Source organism: Electrophorus electricus, chromosome 10 (assembly GCF_013358815.1).
Source record: "Electrophorus electricus isolate fEleEle1 chromosome 10, fEleEle1.pri, whole genome shotgun sequence".
NCBI lineage: Eukaryota > Metazoa > Chordata > Actinopteri > Gymnotiformes > Gymnotidae > Electrophorus > Electrophorus electricus.
In genome coordinates this window covers 989,113-1,001,715 of record NC_049544.1, presented here as the reverse complement: position 1 = coordinate 1,001,715, position 12,603 = coordinate 989,113, and the positions used below count along the sequence as shown (strand labels likewise).

At 37.7% G+C, this 12,603-nt stretch overlaps 2 protein-coding genes across 2 annotated transcripts; both read right to left on the bottom strand.

Annotated features, from left to right (window-relative positions):
- Window positions 1–5,227: 5,227 nt before the first annotated feature.
- apoa4b.2 (apolipoprotein A-IV b, tandem duplicate 2) lies at window positions 5,228–6,406 on the bottom strand. Its single transcript, XM_035531012.1, has 4 exons — window positions 6,382–6,406; window positions 6,229–6,294; window positions 5,906–6,056; window positions 5,228–5,804 (listed from the first exon to the last, which is right to left on the bottom strand). Exons 2-4 carry the CDS (start codon window positions 6,266–6,268, stop codon window positions 5,228–5,230), a joined length of 768 nt encoding a protein of 255 aa, XP_035386905.1. The 5' UTR covers window positions 6,269–6,294; window positions 6,382–6,406.
- Window positions 6,407–10,939: 4,533 nt separating this feature from the next.
- On the bottom strand, window positions 10,940–12,118 carry LOC118242168 (apolipoprotein A-I-like). Its single transcript, XM_035531013.1, has 4 exons — window positions 12,094–12,118; window positions 11,941–12,006; window positions 11,618–11,768; window positions 10,940–11,516 (listed from the first exon to the last, which is right to left on the bottom strand). Exons 2-4 carry the CDS (start codon window positions 11,978–11,980, stop codon window positions 10,940–10,942), a joined length of 768 nt encoding a protein of 255 aa, XP_035386906.1. The 5' UTR covers window positions 11,981–12,006; window positions 12,094–12,118.
- Between the last annotated feature and the right edge of the window lie 485 nt (window positions 12,119–12,603).

Genomic DNA, 12,603 nt, shown 5'->3' with positions numbered 1-12,603 from the left:
TTATGGGCTGCACCACCCAAACCAGTAAAACCAGTCTTTCACCCTCCTGCACCTGTTTCTGCACCCCACTGCAGTATTCACAGAACCTCAGGACCTTAGGATTGGTGAAGGACAACTTGTGTGTGTGTGTGTGTGTGTGTGTGTGTGTGTGTGTGTGTGCGTGTGTGTGTGTGTGTGTGTTTGTCAGAGTTAGCGGTTTTGTGTTCACCTTTCTCAGACATTCTTAACAAATGTAGAAAAGAACTGTACTACTAGTGTAGTGTAGATTTTGAACAACAGTATTATAGTATTATAGAACAGTATTATACAGTTCAGAACAGTATTATTGTATTGTACAACAGTATTATGGTATTATAGAACAGCATTATAATCTACAGTTCAGAACAGTATTATAGTATTATAGAGCATTATTATAATATTATAGAACAGTATTATAGTATTATAGAACAGTATTATAATATTATAGAACTGTATTATAGTATTATAGAGCATTATTATAATATTATAGAACAGTATTATAGTATTATAGAGCATTATTATAATATTATAGAACTGTATTATAGTATTATAGAACAGTATTATAATATTATAGAACAGTATTATAGTATTGTAGAACAGTATTATAATATTATAGAACAGTATTATAGTATTATAGAACAGTATTATAATATTATAGAACAGTATTATAATATTATAGAACTGTATTATAGTATTATAGAACAGTATTATATTATAGTATTATGGAACAGTATTATTTTATTATAGAACAGTATTATAAATTATAGTTTTGTTTGTGACTTAGATAATGATCAGACATCATTTTACATTTTGAATGTAAACACAAAGCAAAAACTGGATTAGAACGAGAGAGTAGATCCATGTGTTGTTAAATTCTTGTCCGTAGTAATTTAGACAGTGAACTGAAGGTGACAGTCAATTGAGAAAATCACTAAATCAGGAAACTGACAAATAGAGCAACATATACACATATTTTTTATTTCAATGTTGATAATTGTTCCAGATGTGGTTAATGACATTTGACTTGACAAAAGACGTTTTTAATTAAGTAGGTTACCATAAAGAACAATGATATATTAAGACATCATTGTATTATTTATTCTAATTTCTATATGCTAATAGTTTTGTTGTAACATAAATGTAACTAATGAAGACGTCATTTTTAAACATGCAAGGCACATTGCAACTACATTCACAAAGAACAAGTGGCTTCTTAGCAGCATTACATAAAGTCACAACAATGGAATGTTTATGGAAGTGTACTTATCACAAGCAACATTGACTGTGACTTTATTGTTTACTCTTTTAATATTTACTTTTTAATTGTTTTTTTTAAGCATGTGAAAACTTGTTGGTTGATATTTTAATTAAAATTCCTGGCTAGCTGACATGGCAAATGTCTTTAAAGAGTAGAATAACAGTTTTATTCAACTGTCTGTTTAAATGTCCAATATGTTTCCAATATTAAAATATTATAGATCTGTGAAAAGAACAGTCCAATAGGTGTTGAGGTCTTCTGAGGATTTAGCTGGTCTTGGAGAAGGACTCATACAGAGCTGTGAGCTGGTCCTTCAGGTTCTGGGCGTAGGGGTCCAGTTTCTCTTTCAGGTCCTCGGCGTAGGGGGCCAGACTCTGCTGGACCAGTGCGGTTCTCTGGAGCAAGTGGGCCTGAAGCTCCTCGGTCAGGGGGACTATGCAATGCATTTTTTTCTGATATTTTCAATCCTGTTGTTAAAAATGTAATCAATCTATTACTTCTTGGATTAGTTTTTAAGTTTTTCTATTAGGGATGATAAGTAGAGTGGTTTTGCCACATCGAGGTCTTGCTTGTATTCAATAAGGCTATTTTTCCATGACACTTTAAATACCTCTAATTTAGCATTTCCCCATTTACATTCCAAGATTCACAGGGTGTGTTTGAGACTACGCATATGATCCTTGTACCAAGAAGCCATTCTTTTCTCACTCATTTGATCGAGATGGAGCAACCTTATCTAAAGTTGTATAGAATGAATTCTCAACCTTATACAGGTAGATCAGTGTTTGTTAAATCTGGTAAGGTATCAATAAATCCAGCTATGGTAGCAGATGTAATAGTTTGTTTATTTTGGTAATGGGGTAAATGATGATCATCATGATGCAAACACACTTAAAAAGTATGTCTAACTCTTTAGCCACACTGCCACTTTTTAGTGGCTGCCATCACTGAACATTACAATAGAAACAAATTCCTTGCTCAGGCTGTGGAACTTTCATATATCTAGTTGGAGGTTGCAAGTTTCTAAAATATAATTTTCATGCAATTTGACAGTTGGGTTACATAAAACAATAAACTAAAAACAGTAAAAACAGTAAAAAAAAAAAGAAAAAAAAGAAAAAAGAAGAAGAAGTAGTTGTAGTGTTCTGAGCAAGTTTCAGACGAACTGCAGGTGGCTTTAAATTATGTCACTAAAGTAAACCATAATGTTTAATCTTTCAGTCACGTTTGCATAGATTTTGCAGTGTGAAAAATCCTCAACTAGTCTGCACAATGAATTGTACTTATATACAGCATAAGTTGTAAAATATTATATGCTAATTCATTAGCGTTTCCCATAGGGCCCTGCTACTCATGTCATTCCAGTAACCAAAACATCACAAGCTCTTCTCAGGAGTCATCAGGTGGTCTGTGTTAAGTCCACAACACCTCCAGAAGGTCTGATGTCCCGTCTCACCTCCTTCGAGCTCACTCTTAAACCAACTACGCCTCTTTAAACACTGTGTCTCTAGCACACAACCCATAAACCCATCATTTAGTGCTGCGAATGCTGTAATAATTTGACATAGCTGCACTTCTAGCTCATTTGCACATCCACTAACTAAACCATTCACCCTTCTCATCAAACAAGAGAAAAATAGAAAAATCCAGAAGAGCATAAGGTCTGAACATGACATTATATTTGTTCTATGTGGAAATGACATCTGAGAGTTTTTCACATGACCAATGACCAATCGGTTTTTGCAATTTTGCAAAATGTATTAAAAATGCTAATTCTACTTCCTGAAAACCCCTACGATGGCATAACCCTTGGTCATTGCAGTTTGGTGGTTAAGGTACTTGACTAGTAGTCGGAAGACTACTAGTTCAAGCCTCACTGCTGCCAACTTGCCACTGTTGGGTCCTTGAGCAAGACCCTTAACCCTCAATTTCTCAAGTTGTGTTCAGTCAGCAGTTGCTTTGTATAAATGTGTCAGTTAAATGTAAAACTGAGCAGTTCTGAAACAAGAACATGTATCAGCTGTTCTTGTTTCAGAACTGCTCAGTTTTACATTTAACTGACACATTTAAATAGAGCCCCAGGGAAATAGCAGGGCTCCATTTTATCTCTCCTCCAAGGACTGTCTAATCTACTCTTGATCAGACTTGCTTGCCTAGGCAAACGTAAACAGGTCATTCTGTTTTCCTTTAAGTAAAAAGGGCTTCCAAAATGTTGCTGCCAGACAGTTGCTGTACAGGTCTGACAGTTCCGTGCTGAAATCACCCGTCAGAGCAATATGAACTGTGTAATGTCTTTACTCTTGTTATTAAAACGTCTGTGTGGTTAAAAGACATAGCCAGGGGACGTCTCCTCTCCTCTTATTATTAAGCTTTGTAAAGCTCGCAATTTCTATCTCAAGCAAGAAATTGGATAATCATAAGTTTATATATATAATGTACATTTTTCTTACATTTTTAACAAGAATGTAATAGTCATCAAACAAACAGACAAATAAACAAACAACCAGGGAGGTATACACGTAGGCATGAAGCGTGTGATATAGAGGAAGCCAGTGTGGTCACATTCACATCCTGGCCATCAGTGCAGAGCCTCTATTACTGTTACGCCTGATCATCAGTGTTTTTGCATAGCTGGATTGTTCTCTCCAGGTGTATATCTATGGAAGCCATCCCAATGTTCACCTGGGCAATACAGGTTATTAGGTCAGTTTTTAATATTCTAAACGCAGATTTGTTTAAGATTTGCACGACAGCTTTGTCACCAAGGAGACACAGTCCTGGTAATCTCCACAGTTTGCATTGCAACCATCTACTCATATAACCCAGAACAATCCTCCTCTGAGGGGAAACTTCAGGACATTCCCATAAAGCATACACATATGTGCCACCTTCATTTCCAACATAACTCATCTTTAATTAGACCCATTCTACTGAGTCTCGTTGGAGTATAATAGTATCTATGAATAATTTTATATTGAATAAACTTGCCTTTGGCTTGTCTGATATACTGCTCTGTGTTGGAAAGCAACTGTTAGTTTTTCAATTGGTATTTTACACATACAGTTGTAAGCGTGACAGGTTAAAGGTTCCACTGTAAAAAGCAACATGCGCGCCAGAGTCAAGACAGACTCTCTCTAGGACCCAGTCTGGCATTTTACATCCATACTCCTCCTGTCTCCCGACATGATAAGAAATGGATTACACCTGAAATAGTTTCATGTCATGGTATGTCTCTCTTATACAATCGTTGTTTCAGGAAACTGCCAGAGAGACAGAGAGATGTGCCTGAGACATTAATAACTGTGTTTTTCACAGGAAGAAACTAAAAGCAATGAGTATAATTTTTGCGTCTCTTCATATCAGAAGTGAATTTTTGATTCAAGATTTTGAAAGCATGTTCAGTTACAAATAGTTTCAATGTTTTAATTACTATTGTTCCAGGTGTTGCCAGTAATGCTTTGCTTGACATTTCCTAGTATTTTTTCTAATATTTAAGTAGTTTTCCAAAAAAACATTAATAATATTAAGAAATAACTGTTTTGTGTTTGCTAATTATTTTATTGTATAATAAATACAAGGAATGAAAATGTGTCATTTTTAAACATGCAAGGTATATTACAAGCACATTCACAAAGGACAAACGGCTCCTAATCTCGACTCCTGCACAAAAATACAAAAAGTAAACGTCCGTGTTAATGGTAAATGTTCTTATCACAAACTGAATTTAATGTTCTTTAGCAAACTAACAAAACCTACTGTGTGAGATTTTAGCACAGTTTCCCTACATGAGTCAGGCAGAATTGCTATAAAGAGAAGCATTTACTTTTTAGATAGCAGCTTGATTCAAGTCATACTATAGAATGGAAACGTTTGATCAAGCTTTTAAATTTCAGTGTCACAGTGTTGACTAGTGGAAAAACAGTCCAATAGGTGTTGAGATCTTCTGAGGATTTAGCTGGTCTTGGAGAAGGACTCATACAGAGCTGTGAGCTGGTCCTTCAGGTTCTGGGCGTAGGGGTCCAGTTTCTCTTTCAGGTCCTCGGCGTAGGGGGCCAGACTCTGCTGGACCAGTGCGGTTCTCTCAGCAATCTGGGCCTGAAGCTCCTCGGTCAGGGGGACTATGGTCTGCTGGAAGTCCTCCAGGTGCTGGTCCATCCTCTGTTTAAGGTCAGTTGTGTAGGGCTCCAGCTGGGACTGCAACCCCTGCACTTTCTCCTCCACGTTCTCCCGGAGCTCTTCGGTTTTTTGCAGGATGGTGGCCTTCAGGGATTGAGAATCCAGGGAATCGGCGTAGGGGGCAACGGCCACCCTCAGATCCTCCACTCTCTGCTGAATCTGGGCCTTGAGATCCTCGGTGTAGGGCCCCAGTTTGTCCTTCATGGTGGTCAGCTCACTTTCTAGATGACCCTTCAGAACTTCAGCCTCCTTGGAGATTTTGGTCACAATGTCCTGGGCCAGGGGGTGCATTTGGTTCTGCAGGATGATGGCGTACTGACTGGCCACATTCGCACTTTCTGTAATTTTAGCACTGTAGGAATAGAAGAAAAACATACCTGTATGTATGAGTATGGAATTTTGTGATAGAATCATCGACAAATGTGATCTTGCAAGTCAATTGTGTTCACTTACTTGACTTCCTGCCCCAGTTGAGACTCCTTAATCATTTTCAGTGTGTCCTCAGCTGTGCGTGTTGCCTGGGCAACATAATCCCAGAAAGCACCAGTGAGTTGCTCCAACTGAGGTTTGGGCTCATCAGCATAGAAGATGTTGGCTTGGCAACCTGGTGGAAGAAAGAATCAGTTCAGTTGGATTTCAGTGCAGTGAGTGTGTTTATGTGTGTGAATGTACTACAGAAATGTATTTACCATTATAACATTTTTTTTCATGTTTTGTCACAATAGCAGGTAACACAAAATAACAAATGAAAATGTAATTGGAAGTAAAATTTCTACCTGTGAATACAGCAAGCACAAGCACAACGAGCACCTTCATGGTTCTTGGTTTGATTCTATAATGTTCTAAGAAACAAAACAAAGCATCTCATTTTATATATCCAAGTGAACATATGTCTGAAAATAAATATTACAAGTTAGCCATTGTCTTACCTCTCAGACAGCAGATGTTGGTCTGTGCAAGTCTTGCAGGGTAGGTCAGCATATATACTCTACTGAGATGTGTTGTGCTGGATACCCAAAGTCCACTGCAGTCGGTGCTACTCCACAACAGAAAGTCCTGAAGTTCAGGTGAGATGTCAGATTAATGGCCCAATAAAAGTTAAGATAACATACACACGCAGGCTAAGAGTTCAGTCACTGAATTACAACGTTCCTGATTTTTCAAGAGGTTCAATTGACTTAGAATGTCTAGACAGGACAAATGGAGTCTTGAACTTTGATCTCACAAAGTTGGAAAGTAGTGCTAGACTTTGCTTAGGTTTAACACACTTCACAGGGGCACCTGTGACCTGCATAGGATGTTAGTTAATTCAGTTGTGAACTATTTTGTGGTTTATTAATGTTTGACAGTTTCGCAGTCTGAAGGCAATTATTTGGTTGGTTCAGTTTTATAATCTTCTAAAAATAATTAAATGTGGGTGTATTATGAATGAACAATCATTAGCATTTTCACACTAAATGACATTTTGGTTACATTTTTTTGGACCAAAATTTACAATGAGACAGGAATTCTATCTCGTTTTCAGATGCCTACATTTAAAGTTTTGTCTGAATTTAAATGGATAAATGTAGCCTGTTTTAATCAATTAGAAATGTATCAATGAAACCATTAATATGTCTATTACCAAATAATTTAGAATTTGAAAATGAGTGTTTCCAGGCTGTCCAGTAAGATGATAGAAATTGCTCTGTCTTTGGAAAACTCATGGGGATTAAGATTAGATTTTTTTAATTATTGATCTAATGACAGCAAGTTTCAATGACTTGGCAATATAACCTAGGCCCACAGAAGAGTTTATTACAGTGAGCACAGGTTCTATTCCAATAGGCAGTAATTCTTTGAGTAAATAAGGTGGGAAGAGATTGAGTATACATGAGCAGGGTTTGGAAGAATTTACCAGAGAACTTATCTCCTTACGGCAGATTGGAGACAAGAATTCTAAATGTTTGTCTGAGCTAACCAGGGCTAATGCAATGCATTTTTTTCTGATATTTTCAATCCTGTTGTTAAAAATGTAATCAATCTATTACTTCTTGGATTAGTTTTTAAGTTTTTCTATTAGGGATGATAAGTAGAGTGGTTTTGCCACATCGAGGTCTTGCTTGTATTCAATAAGGCTATTTTTCCATGACACTTTAAATACCTCTAATTTAGCATTTCCCCATTTACATTCCAAGATTCACAGGGTGTGTTTGAGACTACGCATATGATCCTTGTACCAAGAAGCCATTCTTTTCTCACTCATTTGATCGAGATGGAGCAACCTTATCTAAAGTTGTATAGAATGAATTCTCAACCTTATACAGGTAGATCAGTGTTTGTTAAATCTGGTAAGGTATCAATAAATCCAGCTATGGTAGCAGATGTAATAGTTTGTTTATTTTGGTAATGGGGTAAATGATGATCATCATGATGCAAACACACTTAAAAAGTATGTCTAACTCTTTAGCCACACTGCCACTTTTTAGTGGCTGCCATCACTGAACATTACAATAGAAACAAATTCCTTGCTCAGGCTGTGGAACTTTCATATATCTAGTTGGAGGTTGCAAGTTTCTAAAATATAATTTTCATGCAATTTGACAGTTGGGTTACATAAAACAATAAACTAAAAACAGTAAAAACAGTAAAAAAAAAAAGAAAAAAAAAGAAAAGAAGAAGAAGTAGTTGTAGTGTTCTGAGCAAGTTTCAGACGAACTGCAGGTGGCTTTAAATTATGTCACTAAAGTAAACCATAATGTTTAATCTTTCAGTCACGTTTGCATAGATTTTGCAGTGTGAAAAATCCTCAATTAGTCTGCACAATGAATTGTACTTATATACAGCATAAGTTGTAAAATATTATATGCTAATTCATTAGCGTTTCCCATAGGGCCCTGCTACTCATGTCATTCCAGTAACCAAAACATCACAAGCTCTTCTCAGGAGTCATCAGGTGGTCTGTGTTAAGTCCACAACACCTCCAGAAGGTCTGATGTCCCGTCTCACCTCCTTCGAGCTCACTCTTAAACCAACTACGCCTCTTTAAACACTGTGTCTCTAGCACACAACCCATAAACCCATCATTTAGTGCTGCGAATGCTGTAATAATTTGACATAGCTGCACTTCTAGCTCATTTGCACATCCACTAACTAAACCATTCACCCTTCTCATCAAACAAGAGAAAAATAGAAAAATCCAGAAGAGCATAAGGTCTGAACATGACATTATATTTGTTCTATGTGGAAATGACATCTGAGAGTTTTTCACATGACCAATGACCAATCGGTTTTTGCAATTTTGCAAAATGTATTAAAAATGCTAATTCTACTTCCTGAAAACCCCTACGATGGCATAACCCTTGGTCATTGCAGTTTGGTGGTTAAGGTACTTGACTAGTAGTCGGAAGACTACTAGTTCAAGCCTCACTGCTGCCAACTTGCCACTGTTGGGTCCTTGAGCAAGACCCTTAACCCTCAATTTCTCAAGTTGTGTTCAGTCAGCAGTTGCTTTGTATAAATGTGTCAGTTAAATGTAAAACTGAGCAGTTCTGAAACAAGAACATGTATCAGCTGTTCTTGTTTCAGAACTGCTCAGTTTTACATTTAACTGACACATTTAAATAGAGCCCCAGGGAATTAGCAGGGCTCCATTTTATCTCTCCTCCAAGGACTGTCTAATCTACTCTTGATCAGACTTGCTTGCCTAGGCAAACGTAAACAGGTCATTCTGTTTTCCTTTAAGTAAAAAGGGCTTCCAAAATGTTGCTGCCAGACAGTTGCTGTACAGGTCTGACAGTTCCGTGCTGAAATCACCCGTCAGAGCAATATGAACTGTGTAATGTCTTTACTCTTGTTATTAAAACGTCTGTGTGGTTAAAAGACATAGCCAGGGGACGTCTCCTCTCCTCTTATTATTAAGCTTTGTAAAGCTCGCAATTTCTATCTCAAGCAAGAAATTGGATAATCATAAGTTTATATATATAATGTACATTTTTCTTACATTTTTAACAAGAATGTAATAGTCATCAAACAAACAGACAAATAAACAAACAACCAGGGAGGTATACACGTAGGCATGAAGCGTGTGATATAGAGGAAGCCAGTGTGGTCACATTCACATCCTGGCCATCAGTGCAGAGCCTCTATTACTGTTACGCCTGATCATCAGTGTTTTTGCATAGCTGGATTGTTCTCTCCAGGTGTATATCTATGGAAGCCATCCCAATGTTCACCTGGGCAATACAGGTTATTAGGTCAGTTTTTAATATTCTAAACGCAGATTTGTTTAAGATTTGCACGACAGCTTTGTCACCAAGGAGACACAGTCCTGGTAATCTCCACAGTTTGCATTGCAACCATCTACTCATATAACCCAGAACAATCCTCCTCTGAGGGGAAACTTCAGGACATTCCCATAAAGCATACACATATGTGCCACCTTCATTTCCAACATAACTCATCTTTAATTAGACCCATTCTACTGAGTCTCGTTGGAGTATAATAGTATCTATGAATAATTTTATATTGAATAAACTTGCCTTTGGCTTGTCTGATATACTGCTCTGTGTTGGAAAGCAACTGTTAGTTTTTAATTCAATTGGTATTTTACACATACAGTTGTAAGCGTGACAGGTTAAAGGTTCCACTGTAAAAAGCAACATGCGCGCCAGAGTCAAGACAGACTCTCTCTAGGACCCAGTCTGGCATTTTACATCCATACTCCTCCTGTCTCCCGACATGATAAGAAATGGATTACACCTGAAATAGTTTCATGTCATGGTATGTCTCTCTTATACAATCGTTGTTTCAGGAAACTGCCAGAGAGACAGAGAGATGTGCCTGAGACATTAATAACTGTGTTTTTCACAGGAAGAAACTAAAAGCAATGAGTATAATTTTTGCGTCTCTTCATATCAGAAGTGAATTTTTGATTCAAGATTTTGAAAGCATGTTCAGTTACAAATAGTTTCAATGTTTTAATTACTATTGTTCCAGGTGTTGCCAGTAATGCTTTGCTTGACATTTCCTAGTATTTTTTCTAATATTTAAGTAGTTTTCCAAAAAAACATTAATAATATTAAGAAATAACTGTTTTGTGTTTGCTAATTATTTTATTGTATAATAAATACAAGGAATGAAAATGTGTCATTTTTAAACATGCAAGGTATATTACAAGCACATTCACAAAGGACAAACGGCTCCTAATCTCGACTCCTGCACAAAAATACAAAAAGTAAACGTCCGTGTTAATGGTAAATGTTCTTATCACAAACTGAATTTAATGTTCTTTAGCAAACTAACAAAACCTACTGTGTGAGATTTTAGCACAGTTTCCCTACATGAGTCAGGCAGAATTGCTATAAAGAGAAGCATTTACTTTTTAGATAGCAGCTTGGTTCAAGTCATACTATAGAATGGAAACGTTTGATCAAGCTTTTAAATTTCAGTGTCACAGTGTTGAATAGTGGAAAAACAGTCCAATAGGTGTTGAGATCTTCTGAGGATTTAGCTGGTCTTGGAGAAGGACTCATACAGAGCTGTGAGCTGGTCCTTCAGGTTCTGGGCATAGGGGTCCAGTTTCTCTTTCAGGTCCTCGGCGTAGGGGGCCAGACTCTGCTGGACCAGTGCGGTTCTCTCAGCAATCTGGGCCTGAAGCTCCTCGGTCAGGGGGACTATGGTCTGCTGGAAGTCCTCCAGGTGCTGGTCCATCCTCTGTTTAAGGTCAGTTGTGTAGGGCTCCAGCTGGGACTGCAACCCCTGCACTTTCTCCTCCACGCTCTCCCGGAGCTCTTCGGTTTTTTGCAGGATGGTGGCCTTCAGGGATTGAGAATCCAGGGAATCGGCGTAGGGGGCAACGGCCACCCTCAGATCCTCCACTCTCTGCTGAATCTGGGCCTTGAGATCCTCGGTGTAGGGCCCCAGTTTGTCCTTCATGGTGGTCAGCTCACTTTCTAGATGACCCTTCAGAACTTCAGCCTCCTTGGAGATTTTGGTCACAATGTCCTGGGCCAGGGGGTGCATTTGGTTCTGCAGGATGATGGCGTACTGACTGGCCACATTCGCACTTTCTGTAATTTTAGCACTGTAGGAATAGAAGAAAAACATACCTGTATGTATGAGTATGGAATTTTGTGATAGAATCATCGACAAATGTGATCTTGCAAGTCAATTGTGTTCACTTACTTGACTTCCTGCCCCAGTTGAGACTCCTTAATCATTTTCAGTGTGTCCTCAGCTGTGCGTGTTGCCTGGGCAACATAATCCCAGAAAGCACCAGTGAGTTGCTCCAACTGAGGTTTGGGCTCATCAGCATAGAAGATGTTGGCTTGGCAACCTGGTGGAAGAAAGAATCAGTTCAGTTGGATTTCAGTGCAGTGAGTGTGTTTATGTGTGTGAATGTACTACAGAAATGTATTTACCATTATAACATTTTTTTTCATGTTTTGTCACAATAGCAGGTAACACAAAATAACAAATGAAAATGTAATTGGAAGTAAAATTTCTACCTGTGAATACAGCAAGCACAAGCACAACGAGCACCTTCATGGTTCTTGGTTTGATTCTATAATGTTCTAAGAAACAAAACAAAGCATCTCATTTTATATATCCAAGTGAACATATGTCTGAAAATAAATATTACAAGTTAGCCATTGTCTTACCTCTCAGACAGCAGATGTTGGTCTGTGCAAGTCTTGCAGGGTAGGTCAGCATATATACTCTACTGAGATGTGTTGTGCTGGATACCCAAAGTCCACTGCAGTCGGTGCTACTCCACAACAGAAAGTCCTGAAGTTCAGGTGAGATGTCAGATTAATGGCCCAATAAAAGTTAAGATAACATACACACGCAGGCTAAGAGTTCAGTCACTGAATTACAACGTTCCTGATTTTTCAAGAGGTTCAATTGACTTAGAATGTCTAGACAGGACAAATGGAGTCTTGAACTTTGATCTCACAAAGTTGGAAAGTAGTGCTAGACTTTGCTTAGGTTTAACACACTTCACAGGGGCACCTGTGACCTGCATAGGATGTTAGTTAATTCAGTTGTGAACTATTTTGTGGTTTATTAATGTTTGACAGTTTCGCAGTCTGAAGGCAATTATTTGGTTGGTTCAGTTTTATAATCTTCTAAAAATAATTAAATGTGGGTGTATTATGAATGAACAATTA

Excerpts from the sequence above, each read along its gene's own strand:
- apoa4b.2 (XM_035531012.1), bottom strand. The coding sequence starts at position 6,268 with ATGAAGGTGCTCGTTGTGCTTGTGCTTGCTGTATTCACAG. Across the intron at positions 6,057-6,228 it reads TGTGCTTGCTGTATTCACAG|GTTGCCAAGCCAACATCTTC; the intron begins GTAGAAATTTTA and ends TTCTTCCACCAG. Across the intron at positions 5,805-5,905 it reads CAACTGGGGCAGGAAGTCAA|TGCTAAAATTACAGAAAGTG; the intron begins GTAAGTGAACAC and ends CTATTCCTACAG.
- LOC118242168 (XM_035531013.1), bottom strand. The coding sequence starts at position 11,980 with ATGAAGGTGCTCGTTGTGCTTGTGCTTGCTGTATTCACAG. Across the intron at positions 11,769-11,940 it reads TGTGCTTGCTGTATTCACAG|GTTGCCAAGCCAACATCTTC; the intron begins GTAGAAATTTTA and ends TTCTTCCACCAG. Across the intron at positions 11,517-11,617 it reads CAACTGGGGCAGGAAGTCAA|TGCTAAAATTACAGAAAGTG; the intron begins GTAAGTGAACAC and ends CTATTCCTACAG.